The following is a 23927-nucleotide window of genomic DNA, read 5'->3' as shown; positions in this document are numbered from 1 at the left end:
TTACAACCTTCCTAATTTCACACTACGGATTTCAAGGATTGGAATTGGAAGATTTGTTTAAAGAGAGAAATCAGACTTCTGACTGGTTGGTAAATTAAGGCATGTGTTTTATCATTAGGTTGTCACAAGTGAGATAGACTTACTGCTTACTAGCAGTGTATTCTTTCTACTGACCGCACGAAGTATCTAATTTTCACGTTTTCCAGGTTTTTTTTCCTGTACTGTTGGTCACACTGCCTTCCTCAATTACAAAAAATAATAATAATAAAAAAAAAAAAGGATGAAAAGATATGGGAAGATGGTTAGATATCAATAATTTACTCCTACTGTTTGTTTAGAAAAAAAGAAAAGAAAAAGATGAGCCACGTGTGTACATGCCATTCCTTCACATAAAGACAAATCTGTTTTCCTCATTTTTCCAAATGACTGCAACTTATTCATTCGTTTGATCAAATTCCAACCAAAAATGGGCATAGCTGAATTCCCTTTTTCTTCAAGAGTTTTATATTAGCATTTCTTTATGCCTTCTTACTCCTTGTGGATATCCTTTTTTAATGCCATTTATTAAGAAATCATGCATCGGATCAGATCAGATCTGTATTCTTTATTCACATATTGCCATTCGGTTTTCCTTTTTCGTGCTTCCAGCTAAAACTTAGTTCATCAAACTCTGGGCGAATCAACACCAGCTTTTCCTTTTCTTTTGGTGTGCTTCCATGATTATGTTTGTTTGGAGTTCTAAATTGGACTCACGATGTTGAGTAGCGATTCCGAGCATTGTAAGATTTGAACTTCAAGGAAGGATCTGAAATTTCCAACATGGGTATGGGAACCAACAAGACCATTGTCTGGTTCAGGAGAGACCTTAGAATTGAGGATAATCCTGCATTAGCCGCTGCGGCTAGGGATGGTTGTGTATTTCCTGTATTTATATGGTGCCCTCAAGAAGAAGGCCAATTCTATCCTGGTCGAGTTTCTAGGTGGTGGCTGAAACAGTCTCTTGCTCACTTAGGACACTCTCTCAAATCTCTTGGTGCTCAACTTTTGTTCATCAAAACCCGTAGCACTCTTTCTGCGCTTTTGGATTGCATCAATGTTATTGGAGCTACCAAAGTGGTATTCAATAATCTCTATGGTAAATATGCCCCCTTTTCTACTTTGGGCTTTGATTTTGTAATCTTCAGCTTCATTACTTGCTCTTGATGAAGAAGAATCTTAATATTATCATATGTTAAATAAAATGCCCAGCCTGGATGCAATGTTGACTTTTCCTTCTTTGTTATTTTGTTGCTCATTACGGTAAATTCGAACTAAATTGCTCTTTCTAGTATTCTTTTATTGCTTATGTGCTCAATGAATGCTGGCTCATACTACTACTTATTGCTTTGTAGTGACTAATTGCTCTGTTTTCAATTTGTTCCTTTCTCCCCCAGATCCAATATCTCTTGTCCGTGATCATAACGTCAAAGAAAAGCTAGTTGAGCTTGGCATTTCCGTGCAAAGTTATAATGGAGACTTATTGTATGAACCATGGGAAGTATATGATGAAAATGGACATGCTTTTACGACATTTGATGCATATTGGGACAAATGCTTGCACATGCCAATGGAACCAGTTTCACATCTTCCTCCTTGGCGATTGGTCCCAGTTGAAGGTTATTTCAATGATGTTTGCTATATCAGTTTGATTTTTCTATATCATCAACTTCATTCGAAATCAAATACTAAATATATCTCAGCTTGTTTTCTTTCCCTCTTATTGGCAGGAAGTGTTAAGAAAAGTTCAGTGGAGGAATTGGAACTTGAAGATGAAGCAGAAAAATCTAGCAATTCTTTACTAGGAAGGGGATGGTCCCCTGGTTGGAGCAATGCTGATAAAGCGCTGACTGAATTTGTTGAGCAGCATCTAATTAACTATTCAAAGAATAGGCAAAGAGTTGGGGGAAACTCCACCTCTCTTTTGTCTCCATATCTTCATTTTGGAGAACTCAGTGTAAGAAAAGTTCTGCAAGGCGTGCGAATGAAACAGTTACTGTGGGCAAAAGAAGAGAACTCAATAGGGAAAGAAAGTGCGCTTATCTTTCTTAGATCCATTGGGCTAAGGGAATATTCCCGCTATCTGTGTTTTAACTTTCCTTTCACTCATGAGAGGTCATTGTTAAGCAACTTGAAATATTTTCCCTGGAATGCCATCCAGGCAAATTTCAAGGCTTGGAGACAGGGAAGGACAGGTTACCCTCTAGTTGATGCAGGAATGCGTGAACTTTGGGCGACTGGTTGGCTACACAATAGAATAAGGGTGATCGTTTCAAGTTTTGCTGTAAAGGTCCTGCTTCTTCCATGGAGATGGGGGATGAAGTATTTTTGGGACACACTTTTGGATGCAGACTTGGAAAGTGATATTCTTGGTTGGCAGTATATATCAGGCAGTTTACCAGATGGTCATGAGCTTGAACGTCTTGATAGCCCAGAGGTAGGTTAAAAACCTTCCTCATTGAAGCATTTACGTCTGTATCCTTGCACGGCTGTTTATCACTTTTTCAAACATATATCTTTATTTTGAGTAACCTGGTACTGGTAGGTTGTAGCTCAGCTGCATATTGAAATGGAAAAATTAGTTTTTCCTCTTCTTCCTATTTGAATCTTTGTGGCAGCTCACCTTTACTCAGTTTGTGCTTTGTCATTGAATTAGTCTCCTGCGCTTCTGATGACAAGCTTCCATCATTTTTATTGTCAAAATGATATTTTCAGTTTTATTTTATTTTCGGATGACGCAGAGATCTCTAAACAAACACAAAAGTTTTTAAATGCTGTTATAAATGTGGACATCCTCCAAAATCTAGAGCCTTGAAATGTAATATTAACCTGGACTAGATGCACCACAACATCACGTTCTACCAAGAGTTTTGTTCTCATCTATGTTAACATGGACTCGGGTACGAGTATCCGATACTGGTACTTTGTTGTGGTGCTATTTTCTTATACTTTGTTGGCTTAAGGCCTTCATGGTAGCTAGATTTCCATGATTGTAGAGAATGTTGTCTTTCAATGACAATTTTGAATATATTAATTAAGATGACATTTGTTAGAGTGTCTGTTGTGCCTTATTTTCTAAATTTCATTTTAATCAGATTCAAGGTTCAAAATTCGATCCAGAAGGTGAGTATGTAAGGCTTTGGCTGCCTGAGCTTGCAAGAATGCCAACTGAATGGATACACCATCCTTGGGATGCACCCCTCACTGTGCTTAAAGCTGCAGGGGTGGATTTGGGACAAAACTATCCAAAACCTATAATCGAATTAGATTTAGCTAGAGAACGTTTGACTGCAGCTATATTCAAGATGTGGGAACTCGAAGCTGCTGCAGGGGCTTCAAATGAAGGCAGAACAATTGAAGTAGTTGTTGATAACATTGATGGAACGGAAAATTTGGCTCTTCCAAAGGTTGAATTGAAGGAAAAAGCTCATTGTCCTACTTATTCAGCTAACGATCAGAAGGTACCAACAATGCAAAATCCCAACAATGGTCCAGTTAACAGGAAGAGACCTAAATACATAGAAGGAATGCCAAAACTAGATAAACTGCATAACCACAAGGAGATAGGAGGGACCTCAACAACAGAGGAAGACGTGTGTTCTACAGCTGAATCTTCTGCAACTAAGAAGCAGGCTACGAGCACATTTTCATTTTCTGTTCCACAGTATTGCTCCTCATCAGAGAGCAAGCCGCCACTCGAGTGTGAATCATCTGATGTCATGCAGCCATGGCAAGTACAGATTCACATGGAACACAGTTCAGGCAAAGATGGTAAACAGCTGTACTTTCTTTCAAATATGGTTTGCATTTCTTTTTTATTTGTTATCATCTCAAGCTTACTAGATTCTTATGCTTTTCATGCTCTACTTATCAACTGAAACCATTAGTAGGAATAATTAGAAATAAAATGTCTAGTACTGGAAATCTTCACTTACTGAACAGAACAATCTGAGAATCATTATTTGTGTTCTTTTGTTGTCATTGGCGTTCGATTTGCTGAAAAGGGAAGTTGAAATTAGTTAAAATTTAAAGTAATCATTTTGTTGGCCTTATTCACAAAACCACCTAAACTTTCTTTATAAGACCGGAGAGAAGTGCAAGGAAAAGAAAATAGTATGGAATCACAACATAATGGACCTAATTTCATAGTCTATTTCTCCAACCAACTTATTTGCTGCGTTCTTCCCGAAGAAGTACCTGGATAGGAAAAAATCTCTAGTCTTGTTTTAGTGCCAGAGAGCCTTAAAATACAATCATCATTTTGGTTATGCTCTTGGCCTTTTATTTGGCTTTCCCAAGGAATGCATTTTTCCAGATTGAATCCTTGAGAATTCTTTCAGTATCTGCATCTATTATGTAGTATTTTGATAGCATGGGGATGCTGATCCCTCGTACGACAAGTGTCCTAGCTCTTGTTGGAAATTTCCTTCTAGGATCTTACAGGAAAAGAGGAAAAAACATGTACAGTTGTTGTCAGTTATCGGCAGCAAGCAATATTTGACCCATGTACTTGGTCAAATTTATCAAATTGGCCCAAGTACTTCAACTTCGGCACATTTGATCCTGTACTTTGCACAATTTTCCATTTAGGTCCTTTTACTTCTTTTGGTATATTTGGCTCCATTTATTTATTTGAAAAATATGACCCTTGATTTACGGTTCCAGAAATATATGCATTCTTGCACAATTTGACTATGGGGCACATGTATCCTTATATTATATGATTAGGGCTTGGTCACAGTTGAGACCTCCCACCCCTCCCTACGATTTATTTAGTGCGAATTAAACAGGATATTCTTTTCCACTGTAAACAAAGGCCTAACTCACCCCAAAAGGTACCTCAAAGAGTGAGAATTCCCTTACATATCTAAGGAGCCATATAGCTTCCTCATTTAACAATGTGGGATGCCTAACATCGCCCCCCTCACGCCCAGTTCATTTGGTGCGTGACGCTAATATTGAACCGTGGCTCTGATACCATGTAAACAAAGGTCTAACTCACCCCAAAAGGTACCTCAAAGAGTGACGATTGCCTCGCATATTTAAGGAGCCATATAGCTTCCTCATTTAGCAACAATGTGGGATGTCTAACATCCACAAACTCAACCTGTCTTGTCAATTGAGATACAATATGTAAGTTTGACCATAGTCTCTCTCAATAGTTAAATTTTGAGATAAGTTAAAATACAAGGGTCGAATGTGGCAAAATTCAAGTGCAATATGGATCAAACTGACAAATAGTGCTAAATATAGGGGTCAGAATTTATGTTTTCCTTGAATATATGTGCACTTACAAATGCATTTAGATTTAATGTTTTTAAGAAGAAGAAAAGAAAAAAATAAGTATCAATTGTAGCATGATATTGAAAATGAGATTATGCAAGGACATGCTTAGTTGGCCATGGTTTTATGGTATTCTTTCTCTGGTGAATACTAATAAATTTGTATTCATAAATTTGCAGTTGCTATGGGAAGTTGAGGCCTTTTGCAGGAAAAAAGAGAGGCGTATTAGACATATTATTTTCTGTAATTTAATGGAATTGTGAATTGAGATAACAGACTCTTAGTAGTGTTGAAGATGTGGTTGATTTGTATTGTATCTCCTCTCCTCTTAGTAGTCAGTCTAATAGTTCCAGTTGTAGGGACATTTACATTTTATTTGTTCTGTTATGTATAATGTTATATATGGAGGTCTTGTTATATAATGCAAATATTCTGACTAGATTTGGTAAATAAAGTCAAGCTGTTATGGTCTAATTTTAATACATGTAATTATTGTATTTTAAATTAGTTAACCTCTACCCCTACCACAAGACAGTAAACAATTAAACAACAGTAAATACTATACAAGTCAGAGTAGATGAATTTGTTTTAATTAAGGCTTTTTTTTTTAAAGGCTATGGTTGTCTAAAATTATTGATGTGCAAATGTGGCATATTCTCTGTAGAAAACAATGAAATTCTAAAAAATCTGATTACAAAATAACTTTTTGTTTCAATGCTTCCTACACTATAGAAAGAAGCATGATGGATAATTAACAAACAATCATACCATCATCAATTGCACAATCCATAAGTTTGGCAGAATTTGAAGAATTGCTTTTCTCAAAGATGAGGTTTTAGCTACGTACTGTAGTTGGTTTGGAGGTCACAAAAGGAAGTTTGCTGCTAAACCCAATTCCTTTTTTGTCTGTTTGTCTGTTGGTTTTCCAGCCAATACAAAATGCTTATTAAGTCACGTGTCTTCTTGTTAGATTTTTTGAAGTAGTCTTTGCTGTTAATAATAAGTTTCTAGAAAATAGCAATAAGTTAGAGTTTGAGTTTATCTGTGTTAGTCTTTGCTGTAATCACGTTTCCTGTATATGTGATATACGTTAGTTTTTTCTTTCTGGATTTCTGTTCACTGTAACGCTATTTAAAGCCTCTTCAGTTTACATTCTAAATAACAAATACTTTTTGCATTTTACTGCAATTTGTCTATTATGTTCAATATTTATCATTTGGTATCAGAGCCTTTCTAAACAGGCCTGATTGAGAGAGAAGAGTGTGAGAGAAACACGAGAGAAGAGTGTGAAGAGATGGCAGAAAGCAACAATAATAATGGTTTTGTGCAACCAGCTATCCCAAAATTTGATGGCTTCTATGAACATTGGGCAAAATTGATGGAGAATTTCCTTCGAGCAAAGGAATTCTGGAGCCTAGTAGAAGACGGAATAACAGAGATTCCAGCAGGAAGAGAGCCATCAGAAGCAGAGACTAAGGTTATTGCAGTACAACAATTGAAAGACAAGAAGGTGAAGAATTATCTCTATCAAGCCATTGATAGAGAAATTATTGAAACCATTCTGAACGATGATACATCCAAGCAGATTTAGGACTCGATGAAGCAAAAATTTAAAGGGTCAACAAGGGTTAAAAGAGCACAACTTCAAACCCTAAAAACTGAATTCGAAATTCTGAAGATGAAAGAAGGGGAAAGTGTCAATGCCTATTTTGGAAGAACACTCTCAATTGCCAAGAGAATGAAATCGTGTGGTGAAAGTCTCAAAGAAGCTGATATCACAGGAAAGATTCTTCGATCCTTAGTTCCAAAATTCAACTACGTGGTATGTTCAATTGAAGAATCAAATAATGTTGATGTTTTAACTGTGGATGAACTCCAAAGCAGCTTTTTAATTCACGAACAAAGGATGAAAGGATCTGTAGAAGAAGATCAAGTATTGAAAGTTACACATGAAGACCGAAGTGGACGAGGCAGAGGCACGTTTAGAGGTCGAGGAAGAGGCAGAGGCAGACCGTTCTTTGACAAATCTGCTATTGAATGCTATAAATGTCACAATTTGGGACATTTTCAGTATGAATGTCAAAATTCAGAGAAACAGGCTCACTATGCCGAGATCGATGATGAAGATGAGATGTTGTTAATGGCGCAAGTTGATCTCAAGCAAGACAAAAGTAAAGGGATCTGGTTTCTTGATTCTGGATGTTCGAACCACATGTCAGGAAACAAAGAGTGGTTCACACGACTTGATGAAGTTTTTAAGCATTCTGTTAAACTTGGGAATCATTCCAAGCTGATGGTGATGGGGAAAGGGAGTATCAAGCTCGAAGTTGGAGGCCAAATCCAAATTGTGGGTGATGTTTTTTATGTACCTGAATTGCGTAATAACCTGCTGAGTATAGGTCAATTACAAGAACGAGGAATCACCATTCTTATCAAACATGGAGTGTGCAAGTTATATTATCCGACCCGTGGTGTTATAATGAAAAGCGAAATGACAGCAAACAAAATGTTTGTAGTTATTGCAAACATTCTCATGAAATCATCTTCTTGCTTCAATGCACAAATTGAAGAATCGAGTGAAATTTGGCATCAAAGATTTGGGCATCTGAGCTATAAAAATCTAGCATTGCTGCACAACAAAAAGATGGTTCGAGGGTTGCCAAACATCAAAACCCCAAAAAAAAGTGTACAAGCTGCATGCTGGGAAAACAACACAGAGTAGCAATTTCAAAGAAGAGTAATTGGAGAGCCATAAAGAAATTACAGCTCATACACTCAGACATTTGCGATCCTATTTCGCCTGCCTCCTACAGTCAAAAGAGCTACATATTAACATTCATAGATGACTTTAGTCGAAAGCTGTGGGTTTATTTTCTGAATGAAAAGAGTGAAGCTTTTGTGACTTTCAAAAATTTCAAAATAATGGTGGAGAAAGAGTGTGGTCTATCAATGTGCAGCTTAAGAACAGATAGAAGAGGATAATTCAACTCCAAAGAATTTTCAGAATTTTGCAAAACACAAGGCATAAGAAGACAGCTTACTACAGCGTATACACCTCAGCAAAACGGAGTTGAGGAGCGTAAAAACCGTACAATCCTCAATATGGTGAGATGCTTGCTTGAAGAAAAAAAATGCCCAAAATGCTTTGGCCAGATGCTGCGAAGTGGACATGTCACATTCTTAATCGGAGTCCCACTGTCTCTGTGAAAAATAAAACTCCAGAAGAATGTTGGAGCAATTTGAAACCTAACATTGAATATTTCAGGGTCTTTGGCTGCATTGGAAATGTACATGTACCTGATGCTAAGAGATTGAAGTTAGATGCAAAAAGTCAAAAATTAGTCTTGATCGGCTACAGTGTGGAGTCTAAAGGATATAAGCTGATTAATCCTTTCACAAAGAAAGTAACCATCAGCAGAGATGTCATCTTTGAAGAAGATGAGAGATGGGATTGGGCAAAAACAAAAGAGGAGACTACTGATGTACTTGATTGGGGAGAAGAATATGAAGAAGCCCACAATCAAGGAGATGAAAGAGGAGATGAAAGTGAAGAAGAAGCAGATTTAGATGAAGAAAATACAGCAGATGTGGATGAAGACATCACCTCCAATGACGCAGAAAAGTCAAGCTCCAACGATGATGTTCCAAATTCAACAAGTTCCAGCTCTAACTCACTGTATTCCAGCCCCCATAATACCTCTAATTCATCTTTCTCAATCAGAGAACGAAGAGTTCCTGCCTACTTAGAAGATTACACAAGTGGAGAAGGACTCTCTGAAGATGAGGTACAAAACTTTGCTCTATGTATATCTGCTGATCCTATTTTCTATGAACAAGCAACACAATTGAAGAAATGGAGGGATGCAATGGACCTTGAAATCGAAGCAATAAATAAGAATCAAACTTGGAAACTTGTAAAGGCTCCTTTGGAAGTGAAGGTGATAGGTGTCAAGTGGGTGTATCGAACCAAGCTGAACGAAAATGGAGAGATTGACAAATGTAAAGCACGCCTCGTGGAAAAAGGGTATGCTCAAGAAAAGGGGATTGACTACAATGAGGTCTTTGCGCCAGTAGCACGATGGGATACTATTCGCATGGTGATTGCAGTAGCAGCGAAAAATGGTTGGAAGCTATTTCAACTAGACGTTAAAACCGCATTTTTGCACGGAGAACTCAAAGAAGACGTCTACGTTGCTCAGCCACAAGGATATGAAGTTAAGGGAGAGGAGAACAAAGTATACAAACTAAACAAAGCTCTTTACGGCTTAAAACAAGCTCCAAGGGCGTGGTTTAGTAGAATTAAAGGATACTTCTGTTGAAACACCTTTCCACATGATTTTGATTTGACAAAATTATTTAAGTAATTGATAAAAAAATATTCTAACACATTAAATTTAAATGGTTTGATTTATTTATACTAATGTGTTTGTTCAATGTTGAGTTTATTTATCTATAAGACATTAAGATATAAAGTCTAAAAGCCCATGAGTAGGAGTCAAGCCCAAGTCAACATAATTAAGACATCACGGCCCAAGAAGAAGAAACGAAGTCGTATTAAGCAAAACGACGACTCAGCATGAAGAAGGATCGAGAAGCCTTCTAGCAAAAGCTTCAAGAGGAAGCTGCTGAGTTAAGCGACAAGCAGTCAGGACAACGGCAGACAAGAACCAACTTGTAGACAAAGTATTTCTACTTTGGGTAAAGTTCAGAAGGCGCAGTAAGCTGTCTAGAAGACTTTGCCAAAAATGTCGAAACATTCTATTTGCCAGACGAAAAGCTGCCGAGCACTGCCGTGGACAGAAGATGCATGAATCTCATTGGTCAACGACACTGAGCGCGTACTGAATGACAATGACAGGAAGCCGTTTCCCTCCAACGGTTATTTGGAAATTCGAAATGACCGGTGCCTCAAGTGTCATTATAAATAGGCCTCTCATTTGCTTCATTCGATGCAGATCTTCAATTAGCCGAAACGCTGTCCAAATTCATACACGAAGTTCTGTGAGAAAAGCAAAGCAAAAACCTTACACCAATTTCCATATTATTGTGTAAAAGTCTAGAGTGATTTTTAATCATCTAAAGTGTCTTAGCAATTGTTGTTTAGGACAAACACTTTATCATTTCTAGAAGAATAGAAAGGAGAGGCTGAGTACTCGGTTATAGTACACAACGGCAGATATAGGAGTAAGTACAGGTATAGAGGAAGGTACTCTTGTATACTCAGCTTCTATTATAAAAGGTTTGGTGCTCTACCTTTAAAGAGCTCAGTAGAGAATTCAAAAAGCTCAGAACGAGTTCCGAGGACTGGACGTAGGCGGAGAGGCCGAACCAGGATAAGTCTGCTGAGTAACTTATTTCTAATCTTAAACTCCTTTACATATATTGCTTGCTATAAAAACTGACTAAGTAACAAACTCATGCTGAGTTGAGTGCACTAAGAAGCTGAGTTCAGGAATAGACTCTAAGTGCTATCTCTTGACTCAAGTAAAGAAGCAGGCTTAGTCACAAGTTGACTAAGCTTGTGTCTTAGAATTACTTAGCGCCGTTGTGTGAACCTTTTCTTTAGAAAAGAAGTCAGCCTAAACGGACAAAATTTTAAATAGTTCCTATCCCCCCCCCTTGGAACTAAACTTGTCACGTTATAAGGGACCAACAACTTCGTCAAAGAAGGGTTCGAAAGAAGGTGCTGTGATCCTACCTTGTTTGTAAAACAGGAGAACAATAAGATTCTAATTATAAGCCTCTATGTTGATGATCTTGTTTTTACAGGCAATGATTTGATTATGATACAAAATTTCAAAAACTCTATGAAGAATGAGTTTGAGATGACTGATCTAGGAGAAATGAAGTACTTCTTGGGAGTGGAAGTTCATCAAGGAGTAAATGGCATTTTCATCAGCCAGAAGAAATATGCCAGTGAAATGCTTGAAAAATTCGGGATGAAAGGGTGCAATGGAGTCAGAAATCCAATTGTTCCAGGAAACAAAGTATCAAGGGAGGAGGAAGGCACTCAAGTAAATGGAACCTTGTTCAAGCAAATCGTTGGAAGCTTGCTATATATGACTGTCACAAGACCAGATTTGATGTATAGTGTATGTCTCATAAGTAGATTTATGTATAAACCCATGGAGATACATATGTTAGCAGCTAAGAGAATCTTGAGATACATTCAAAGTATTGCTGATTTTGGCCTTGTTTACAAACGAGGTTGCACAACTGAGTTAATGGCATATACAGACAGTGATTATGCTGGTGATATAGATGATCGAAAGAGTACATCAGGATATGTCTTCGTATTAAGTGGAGGAGCTGTAGCTTGGGCATCAAAGAAGCAACTTGTAGTGAGTCTGTCAACTACAGAGGCAGAATATATTGTTGCTGCCTCATGTGCGTGTCAATGTGTTTGGATGCAGAGAATTCTGAAACAAATTGAAGGTACAAAAATTGACTATGTGAAGGTTCTCTGTGACAATTCTTCTACTATTAAACTTGCAAAGAATCCGATACTTCATGGGAGAAGCAAACATATTGATGTAAGATTTCATTTTTTAAGAAATCTTGTAAAATGATGGGTCAATTAAAATGGAATATTGTGGCATGAATGAGCAAGTTGCAGATATCATGACAAAACCTTTAAAGCTTGATCAATTTGAGAAGCTTAAGAAGCACTTGGTGTTCGAAGTAGTTTGGGTATAAACTAACTTGATGTAAGCAAGTTTAGTTTAGGGGAGAGTTTTGTTAAGTCACGTGTCTTCTTGTTAGGTTTTTTGAAGTAGTCTTTGCTGTTAACGATAAGTTCCTAGAAAATAGGAATAAGTTAGAGTTTGAGTTTATCTGTGTTAGTCTTTGCTGTAATCACGTTTCCTGTATATGTGGGATACGTTAATTTTTTCTTTCTTGATTTCTGTTCACTGTAACGCTATTTAAAGCCTCTTCATTTTACATTCTAAATAACAAATACTCTTTGCATTTTGCTGCAATTTGTCTATTGTGTTCAATATTTATCAATGCTATCGATTATTTGATTTCATTCATCGGAAATATATATATTGTTTTTAGGGATGTAGTATTTTATGAGCATATCATAAGTATTAGGATATTATTCCTTAATGATCTTTGTATGTCTGTGTTTGTGATATAACTGAGATTGATCCTTGTTTTGGATTTTTCATCTTCTTAATGTTTCACAAATCAATTCTAGACAACTAATGATCATATAGTAGTTCAAGATAGTGGTCCAACTATATATGTTTGATTCAAATCCTAAAACGATCAAATATTCATGTTATTTCAGGAACAAATATACCAAATCTTCCTCACACTATTTCAACAGTGCCATCCATCTAGGAATTTTGTAACAACTCGAAATTCCATATGGGACTTTCATTGTAATTTGGTAACAACAAAACCATTAAATCAAGTAACATCAAATATCCTTTATCTTCAATATTATGTTATGAAAAGTTTTCACAAAAACAAAGGAATTACAGTTTAGCTTTTTTTTTCTTATTGTTTTAATTAGACCTCAGCCTAAAACTTACCAACAAGCCATAAAACATGCTTGTTAGAAAGAGGCCATGAATATTTAAATCAAAGCCTTAAATACCACCTGAAAAAATTTCAATCAGAGCCTTAAAAGGATGTCACATATAGTTAGACTTTTTTAAATCAGATTTTCAATCACTATGTCGTCATCATATACTAGTATGTTCGCATCACAAATTAATATTCATAAGAAACCAGTAGATAAATTTATAAACAGCATACTTGAATTAGACCTAAATAGTAGTTTGGAAATTTCTCTTCTCTTAGGTAAATTAATCTTATTATTAGAATATCACCAACATCTACTTAGTATAGGAACTAATGATCTAAACAGACATATACTATTAACAAGAAAGATAGAACTGATTAAATGCCTAATTAATTTCACAATCATGATTTTTCAGGCTTACACACACTAGATAATGGATATACCAGTTGAAGGTCTTAAGATTATTGCTGAAAAACCATTAGTGTATAATAAGGATATTAATCAACATATTATAAGTTGTAGAAGAGCATTACAAATTATGGAATTAAAAGATAGACAATTAGAATTAGCACAAGGTGCTTTAGACGCTAAGCGTATTGAAAAGATAAAACTACAAAAAAGAGTTTTTGACTTAGAAGATAAAGTAAAAAGATTAGAAGAAAAACGTAGAGAGCAAGAAGAGACAATAGAAATTCAAAAACAAATAATCACTGAAAGTTACAGACATATTCAAGCTTTAATCAATGGAAGAGAATAAAGAAATAACAGAACAAACCCATACAGAAAATACTAATATCTACTATCAAATGGATACTTATGAAGGGGGTATAACTCAAACTTTAAGTTTTAAACCAGATATTTATCAGAAAATACAAGATGAAACTGAAGAGCTATCTGTAAATAAGATATATAAAACGAAATGGTTTGATAGAAATAAAAATATACGATATATTGTTCAGAAACATGAGAATATTATAGATACAACTACTATAAATGGTAGAGCAAGGATAAATTTGATAACGGATGACGTCATAAAAAGAGAATTATCAAAATTATCACATAAAGAATCGAAGAAATATAGGAATATTTACTTTGGAGGAATAGAATTCACTATAAAAGCATATTTTCAGAAAAATATCGATACACCTATTCAAATATATGTTTTAGATGATAGAATATTAGATAATATACAAGATGCCTTAATATCAGTAGTAAGAGGAAATTTAATTTATCAGAAACTTAAATTCACAATTCAACCAGATTTTAGTGTATCCTTAGAAGATAAACATAAAGATTTAGCATTAACTCTATATTATAAATTAGAAGGAATAAGAATGCCTCCAGGAAGTAAAGTAATTAGTATAGAAACAAAAATGATATATGCCCTTACAGGTAATTATCATATAAGAAAACAAAATGATAGGGATATATTAGTACCAAAATTATACCAGGAAATATTAGAACCACTAGAACATAAGGAAAACTCCATAATAACAATACCAGACGAAATATGTATAGATTTTAATTCTAGAAAACTACAACCAATCCAGAAATTATTACCTAGGATAGAAGGAGGAAGGTTAAGTTTTAAGAAAGAAATAATAAGACAACAAAGAACATTAGATTTATTACATACATATTATGAAGATAAGTTACGAATAAAAATAATATTATTTAATGAGCTACGAGCGACTGCTGTATAGCTGAAATTAATACAGGAACCAAAAGTTTAGTACATATTAGCCAAATAAATGAGAATAAATGTGAACTAATCGAACCACAAACTTATAACTGTCCAAATAGTAGTAGAGAAATAATCATAACTAGAAGCATAAGAATTAGATTTAAAATTCAAGATCTAGAATATGAGATAATTGTAGGAGTAACAGAATATGATAGTACATATGCACTATTATTAGGATACGACTTTTTAAATAAAATCAAATATAAGATAAATAATCAAGGAATTACGATAGAAGATCAAAACAAGATACGGTATATAAATAAAATATGAACATACGACAACAACTTGATAAAAAAAGAGAAAATTACAAACAATAAATACTATTATGGCGGAAACAATAGTAGAATCTCAAATAAAATATTTAGAAATTGAATCTAAACAACAAAGATTAGAATGTGAGATCAAACAATTAAAATCTTTATTAGAGAAGCCTAAGAAAGAATGGATCAAACTTGAAGACGGATGGATAAAAAGAATCTACAAAGATAAGTGATCCTAACCAAAAATTGGACCAAATATGGATAGAGATTGTAGCAAAAGAACAATTGAAGAATACTCTTAGTTTAATACAAGAAAATCATATTCAAATCCAAGAAATGATAACACAGGAATTAACAAAACTATGGAATACATCGGAAATACCAACGTTTAAGATAATTTTGAAAAAATTAAACATGTTAGTAGCTAATATAGACAAAAGAAAGAGACCCATAGAAGAAAGATGTAGCATTACCTCAGGAGAAAATCTAAACGTTACTATAACACAGACTAAAACTCCAGAAATAGTACCCATAGATGCTTGGAGACGAAGCAATGAACCAATAATGATGGATATAAGTGAAATAAAACCTAAAATCCCTACAAAAGTAAATAAAACCTTAGATCTTTTAACGGATTTATACAAAAAAGGACAATTCTAATCTAATGGCAGAACAAGAACATAGTGTAATAACATTTCTTAAAAATCACGCCCAAGAAATTATTGACAAAGAAAGATACAAGTATGAACCACTAAAAACTAGAAAACTCAAAGAACATGATGTGAAAACATCCAATATAGACGTAAGCACTGAAGTAGAATATCTTGAACTCAAAATAGAAAAACAACATCAAGAAATAAAAGACCTGCAAAAAGAAAATATAAAATTAGTCATAAATTCGAATACAGAATGGGTTGAAAAATATAAAAAATATAAACACAAGTTTAAAAATACTAAAAAAGAATTAAAAGAAATAAAGTTAGAACTAAAACAAACAAAAACAGAGCTACTCCACATTACAGATGAATTAAAAGAGTTGAAGGAAGAATTAAGAGTCTTAAGAACCATGGTTAAAGAAGTAAAAGGGAAAACTATTCACATCAGTAATAGTAGTAGTGATAGTTCAGATAGTTCAGATAATCAAAGTGAAAATAAATTAAAAATCATTGGATATATAGAAGAAGAAAATAAAGATGAAACAAAATTAATAGAAGAAAATAACCAAATAATGAAAACATTAGAACAAATGAAAAACATTAATGCAATAATAGAAGAAGAACCCGAAAGTGACATAGAAAACAACGAATACACTAGGTATGAAGAATCAGATATAGGATCAGAAAATATAGTAAACGAAGATGCCAATAATTATCCAGAAGAAGAAATGATAGACCCTAATTTAGACGTAGTAACTAGAAAAGCACCTACAATTCCACGACATATACCTATAGGCCAACAAGGAGACTTTAAAGAATTTATAGGATCTATGTCTCAAGGATTAAATCCAAATGGATATTTTTTTAGATTTAGATAATGTCTATGATGAACAAGAAATAAGTAGACGAATAAATGATTGAAATTTAGGAATGTACATAGCCTTAATGTTATTATTATTCGATATGGTATTAAAAAGAGAATTTTTAGGAGAAAGATGGTTAGTGGCTAGAGAAACAATATTTGCTGAAAGAAAAGCTGAAATAATAATGAATTTGAATAACATGAAATGTTGTAAAATTAGTAAATTACCAGAATATACTATCAGTTTTACTAAGTTCTTTTATGAAGCTAGGTTTTTACCACAAGAAGGATTGATATATCAACAACTATATTATGACCACTTACCAAACCCATACAACGTAGACGTTTCAAAAGAATATACTCAATTAGAACCAACAGAAAATACATTAGGAGAAAGAATTAGAGTACTACGAGCTTATCTTATGAGAAAATGTGAAGAATATAGAGTTCAACAAAAGGTTAAAAAGGATAAGAAACTAGGATTACGCGAGATATGTGGATTCACTGAAAAGCGGTTAGTTTTTGGTTGTGATGATAAAGTTAGGAGAACATATAGACGGCGATATAATCCTAATCGCACTTATAGACATAATCCTACATATAAGAAATCTTATACTAACAAGTATGATAATGGACGATTTCGACGAAAAAGATTTAGACAATATAAAAATAATCCAGAAAATAGGAACACATTTAGATATAAACGAAAGTTTAGGAAAAGACGGGAAAGACCACTAAGGGATAAAAATACTAAGCTTACAGAATGTGAATGTTGGAATTGTAATGAGAAAGGACATTATGCTAACAAATGCCCTAAATTAAAACAAAAAGGTGTAAAATATATAGGAACAACAGAATTTATAATGAGTCTAGAACAAATAAGAGCCAACGATGATAAATGGCATAAAGAAGATGAATTTTATATTACTGAAACAGAAGATGAGAACTCAGAAGAATTAGAAACAATAGAATATGAAGATAGTGAAACTGATAACTAATGGTAGCTATCTATGTAGAAGCACCAGTAGAATATAAACCTAATAAGATTATAAAACGCCACATATTTATAGATAGTGGAGCTGATATATGTTTATCTAAGCAAGATGTACTAGTTCCCCATAAATGGAAAAGATCTAAAGGACATAAGGTCAGAGTTACAGGATTTAATGAACAAATGAAAGAATTAGATATTATAGCCGAAAATATGAGATTAATACTTAACAAGACAATCTTTTGATTACCCATAATTTATCAAGAAAATAATATGAAACAACATATATTATTAGGAAATAATTTCCTTGATTTCTTTAAAGTCCAGCTTATCAAACCTGAAACCATAAGTCTTTTAACTCCTTGTAATAAATGGATTATCCTTAAGCGAGTCCTACCTTTATATCCACTCACAATACATAATATCAAAACAAACAGAGATAATAATTTAGAAATTTTAAAACAGAAATATTTAGACCATTTGAAGATAAACTTTGGAGAAAACCCCATAACCTTGTGGGAAAAAGAAAAGATATATGCTAAGATAGAACTCATAAACCTTAATGATGTTGTTCGAACCAGACCAATAAGATATAGTCCTGATGATCAAAAGGAATTTGAACTACAAATAAAAGAATTATTAGACTTAAAATTAATTCAAGAAAGTAAAAGCCCTCATAGTAGCCCTGCATTTTTAGTAAGGAAACATAGCGAACAAAAGAGAGGCAAAGCAAGAATGGTAATAGATTATAGAGAACTAAATAAGAAAACGATTTTTGATGGATATTTTTTACCTTATAAGAGAAATTTAATTAATAGATTATCAGGAAAAAAATGGTTCAGTAAATTTGATTGTAAAAGTGGATTTTGGCAAATTGAGCTTACTAAAGAATCAAGACCTTTAACAGCATTTAGTGCACCACAAGGACATTATGAATGGATTGTGTTACCTTTTGGTTTGAAAAATGCACCCCAGATATTTCAACGAAGAATGGATACGATATTTAGAAAATTAAATGAATTTTGTATAGTTTATGTAGATGATATATTAATCTACAGTAATAATATAGCGGGCCATTTACAACACCTAGATGCATTCTATCATCTAAAACATATATTTGAATAGGTGTATCGATAGTTCTAATCTTTGTTGTTTAGATTCAATTTCTAAATATTTTATTTGAGATTCTATTATTGTTTCCGCCATAATAGTATTTATTGTTTGTAATTTTCTTTTTTTTTATCAAGTTGTTGTCGTATATTCATATTTTATTTATATACCGTATCTTGTTTTGATCTTCTATCGTACTTCCTTGATTATTTATCTTATATTTGATTTTATTTAAAAAGTCGTATCCTAATAATAGTGCATATGTACTATCATATTCTGTTACTGAAGGCATATGAGCCCCTAATAAAGTATAAAAGGCTAGACTTATTGTTAAGAGATTTACTCAACAGATGGAATTCATTACATGAATACAGTTTTCTATAGTAAAATGACCACAATTAGGTTGATTTTAGTTGTTGCTGCCATATATAATTGGGATTTATTTCAATTAGATATAATGGCAATTTGAATGAGGAAGTTTACATGGTTTTATAATACTAAATTAACATCTTCTTTGTGTTCATTTGGATATCTAAGCTTATTAGATTTAAGTTTTAGGATTGTTGTAATCTTCGCCTTATGATTTTAATAAATATAGATTTAATGGAATGACTAAATTCAAATCATTTGGGTAAACAACAATAGATCTATTACTTCTCTTTTTTGTATACGCGGATAATATTAGATTAACAAGCAATGATCTAAAAGAAATAGTATCTTGATGATAAGTTTAGGACTAAAGATTTATGAAATTTAATTTTTTTACAGTTAAACCTCGATAAATGAATATTCGATAAAGTAATAACCTCGATTATATAATAAATTCTTCCGGTCCCGACTTGGGCCAATGGACTAAAGTAATAACCTCGCTAAATGCATTAAGTAATAAAAAATATTTAAATCCTTAAGGGCCCAATGAAAATATAAAGTAATAATTATTAAATTACAAACAATATATATATATTGATCAATATAAATACCCAAGAGTTTACAAAAAAACAAGACCTATAATTGTGCCTATAATTATGCCTATAATTATTTGATTGATTTGTAATTATGCTAATGTGATAATTACAAATCAATCAAATAATATATTTCCTAAACAAGATAATTACATATCTAATGAATATTTATCGATAAATGAATAATTTATTAATTTATCAATAAATGAATAATTTATTCATTTATCGATAAATAAATAATCTCGCTTAATGAATATTTTTTTTGCAGTCCCAACGATATGCATTTATAGAGATTTTACTGTATTAGGTAGTGAAGTATTAAGAAGTTGTAAAAGAATATTACTTAATCAATGTAGATATGCCCTTGAATTAGTTTGAGATGCATGTTTATTAGGATGTGTTAAGGAAACATGTCCTTTACTGTCTGATGGTTGGGCAATTGATTTATACCACTACAGGATTGGAAACTAGTTTTACAGTCAATCAGCCGAGTCAGCTCCTGGATGCACCAGTGGACAGGGGCGGAGCCAGGGGGTAGGGGAGTGTCTCCTGACCCTTCGGAACACCTTGACGAACAGTGGTTCAGTCCCGAGCAGCCCTCAAAATAGTTAAAATTAGTACTTATAATGTAGAATGTGATTATATGACATAAAACTAAGTTTATATAGTTGGTTGCAGTGATAAATAAAGGAATCTCTACGTCCAATTGGTTCTATGTTTGAATCTCCCTCCCTTCACTTTTTTATCTCATTTTAATTTTTTCCATTAAACCTCATTCTCTTTTATTATTTTTAATTGTATTTTTTAGTTACAAAATTCACGACCGAGAAGACAATTTGATGAATAATTTCTCCAATCGACCAAACTTGTCAACGTTAGGGATAAAATTGCTCTTGGCTGCCAACGTTAAGGGTAAAATTGCATCATTTTATACGTTAGGGGTAAAATTGTTTTTAGGTGTAAATATTAGAGTATTTTTGCACCTTATCCTTACTTTATATTGAATCTCAGTTGTTTTGTACCTTAATGTTTCAAATTATGATCAAATTTATCCTTATATTATCAAAATTTTGAAAATTTTGATTTGACTACTATGAATCAAAGCCTTAAGTCGTTATTAAGAAAAAAAAAATTTCTTGCAATGGAGCCCCTCCGAACTTTTGAGCTCTCCAGTGGACATTACAGCTGCTGCAGTTCATTTTCAAAGAGCTTTAAAGGTGCTAAAATACATAAAGCAACACCTGCTCAAGGTTTTTTTTTTGTTTATTTATCCAATTCCATGATGAATTCGAAAGCCTTCAGTGACAGACTAGGCATGATGTCTGAACACATGTCGAGTTACATGGTGTTATTGTACAACATCAAAAGCCTTTGCTTAGACAGGTGTATCAATGATAATTTTCAGGAATAAAGCATAGATAAGTGGACACATGGACTAATAACAATTTTGGATTTTAAAGATATGCACCTAATTCTGATGCTTTGCCATAAAATATGGAAAAGAGAAAGGAGCACGGAGTAGGAACCAATCAACCACTTACATGTGAAAATGTCACTCAATGATATATATATATATATATATATATATATTCAGATTATCTATAAATAGTCAGTAATGGAGAAAAAATAGGATATTGGAGAAAAAATAGGATCTTGTGATAAATCCTCTTGGCGATTAACCTTGCGATCGTCATTCGGTCTCCCAATAGATCCCCTTCAGCCGCCCGTCTTCGGTCGGCCATCGACTGACCCCCCGAATCCGTTTTCTTTTGATCCACAGGGGCCTTCGTGGTCGAGATTGAATCCTGGTGTGGAGCCACCACGCAGGAACTAGAGAGACCTATTGCTGAATAAAGAAGTGCTACGGGATTCCAAGGTTCGTGAAAACCTTCGTGAGAATGGGAAAGTGGTGATTACTGTTGATGAGGCGAATACTTTATTCCCAAAGGTATCGCTTGACTCATCCCTGAAACAACAATTAACAACTCAATGGAATAGCGCCCTAATCATTAAGCTGCTTGGGAGAAAGCTGGGCTATATTGCCTTGCACAAGAAGGTTTCAGATTTGTGGAATCTGATTGCCAACTTTAAGATGATGGAAGTTGGGAATGGTTTTTATGTTGTTAAATTTGATGACCCACTGGACAGAGAGCATGTAATACTGGATGGACCTTGGATTGTTCAAGGAAATTATCTGACAGTTCGTACCTGGTCCCCCACGTTTTTCCTTCAGACTCCCTGATTGAATCTACCCTTGTGTGGCTTAGGTTACCTCAAATACCATTGTTCTATTATAATTAAGATGTTCTTTTGGCTATTGCCGAAGCTATTGGAAAGCCTATTAAGGTCGACGATAACACGGCCTTTGCTGATCGTGGTAAGTTTGCAAGGGTCTGTGTTGAGATTAACCTGCTGAAACCCCTTATTGCTTGTTTTGATCTTGATGGGATGGAGCAGAGAGTAGAATATGAAGGTTTACATACCATGTGTACTGGCTGCGGTCGTTATGATCATCTTAGACAGGTTTGCTCCTGGCTTAGTGTCAATGAAGTTTTGTGCACAAGAGTGACACGAGCTGAGAGTGATACAATGGAGCAGACTAAGAAGCCTATAATGGATCCTATGATTGAAGGAAACAATAGTGAGTCAATTCCGATTCTCGCTGCTACTATTTCAAGTCGGGAGGAGCATGAGTATGGACCTTGGATGACTGTGCCCCGAAGGAAGCAATCTTCTCATGTCAGAGTCCCTTCTAAGCCGCTTACTATTGACCCTTGGAATGTTGATGTGAATCCCTTTGAGGGAGTCCATTCGGATTGGGGCAAGAGTAAGGAAATTGGTAGCAAGGTCTTTGCTAGCTCGGGGCTAAATGAGGCTGCTGCGAGTCGAAACAAGAAAGGGAAGAGGTTGAATGTGGTTACAAGTAGCAGCTCTTTTGTGAGCAAGAACACTTTTGGGGACTTGGCTGGTCCTGAGTCGAATGAGGCTAACAAGGCCTTGAAGTTGGCTCCAACTCTCTTTGATGTAAGGAAAAATAAAGGTAAACGGATTTGATTGCAGTCGGATGTTGGGGGACAGACTAGCGGCCTCCATTCTAGTCAAAGTGAATGTTTGGCTACTGGTAGGATATCTGAGGAGTTAGAGAACATGGAAGGAGTTGTGGAAGAGAGGTTGCACCTCCCTAGATAAGCGTTGTTGGTGTTCTTTGCTTCTCTTTTTGTTTTTCCTTTAATGCGTTTTGTCATTTGGAATTGCTTTGGCGCTGGAGGAAGGGTCTTCTAGAGGTTGTTGTTTCATCTTATAACGACCCATCGTCCTTCTATTATTGTTCTTCTTGAACCAAGGATTTTTGGCTCCCATGATGACCAAATTCAGAAAGGTATAGGGTTTAGTTCTATGGAGATTGTGGAAACTGATGGCTTCAGGGGAGGGACTTGGATGTTCTGGGATGCTACTGATGTGCTAGTTGATGTTCAATATAAAAATTACCAGTTTATTCATGTATGTGTCACTATCCTGGTTGGTAGCTCAAAGGGAGTTAAGTTTGAGCTTACTACTGTTTACGTAAGACCCTAGGGCACTGCTAAGAGTCAGTTTATGGCCGATATGGTGAGTGTGAAGTACTCTGTCAGACTTCCCTGGGTTATTGCAGGAGACTTCAACTGTATTAAATCCGCTGAGGAAAAATTAGGAGGCTCAAGTGTTTCTGCTTCTCGTTGTGCTTCTTTCTCTAATTGGATTAACTCTCTCCAGCTCATTGATGTGGGGTTTGTTGGCCCCACTTTTACTTGGTTCCTCAGGTGCTCTCCTCACACTCGTGTTTCCTATAGGTTGGATCGGGCTCTGTGTGATTCTGGATGGAGGCATTTGTTTCCTAATGGGATTGTTCGGCATCTCCCGAGACACAACTCTAACCACACGCCTATTTTGATTGATGTAATGGATGGTAGCCTGAGGCGTAGCCGCACTCCGTTTAGATTTCCATCTGCTTGGGCTGAACACCCTGGTTTTGCTGCTGTCCTTAGAGATAACTAGGATGGGTCGAATTGGTTGGTTAAGGGCCTCCAACATCTGGCTTCTAGTCTTCAGAATTGGAACTCTAGCACTTTTGGTAATATCTTCTATAGAAAGAAAAGGCTTATGGCTCGCCTTGATGGTGTTCAAAAAAGGTTGTGTCAGGTTAATGAGGGAGGCCTGTTTAAACTAGAAAGATGATTGTCTAATGAGTTATCGACGGTTCTTCTGCAGGAGGAACTTCTTTGGTTCTAGGAATCCCGTGTTCAATGGATTAAATATGGTGATCGAAACTCCAGGTTTTTTCATACTTTGACCTTGATCCGTAGGAGGAGAAATCATATTAATGGTCTTTAAGATATTGGGAGTGAGTGGATTTGGGATGATAGTCGTCTGAAGAAGTTGGCAGTTAGCTACTTTCAAGGGGTGTACACAGATGACGTGAGGGGTAGACCAAAGCTCAGGACATGTCAGA

At 34.8% G+C, this 23927-nt stretch overlaps 1 protein-coding gene across 1 annotated transcript; it reads left to right on the top strand.

The window, feature by feature from the left end:
• The first annotated feature begins 417 nt into the window (after window positions 1-417).
• Window positions 418-5773, top strand: LOC136218683 (cryptochrome-1). The gene is made up of 5 exons (XM_066005734.1): window positions 418-1135; window positions 1434-1655; window positions 1767-2473; window positions 3132-3807; window positions 5499-5773. Exons 1-5 carry the CDS (start codon window positions 820-822, stop codon window positions 5513-5515), a joined length of 1938 nt encoding a protein of 645 aa, XP_065861806.1. The 5' UTR covers window positions 418-819; the 3' UTR covers window positions 5516-5773.
• Window positions 5774-23927: the final 18154 nt, after the last annotated feature.

This window comes from Euphorbia lathyris, chromosome 2, assembly GCF_963576675.1.
Source record: "Euphorbia lathyris chromosome 2, ddEupLath1.1, whole genome shotgun sequence".
In the NCBI taxonomy this organism is placed as follows: domain Eukaryota; kingdom Viridiplantae; phylum Streptophyta; class Magnoliopsida; order Malpighiales; family Euphorbiaceae; genus Euphorbia; species Euphorbia lathyris.
This window is presented reverse-complemented; position numbering and strand designations above follow the sequence as displayed.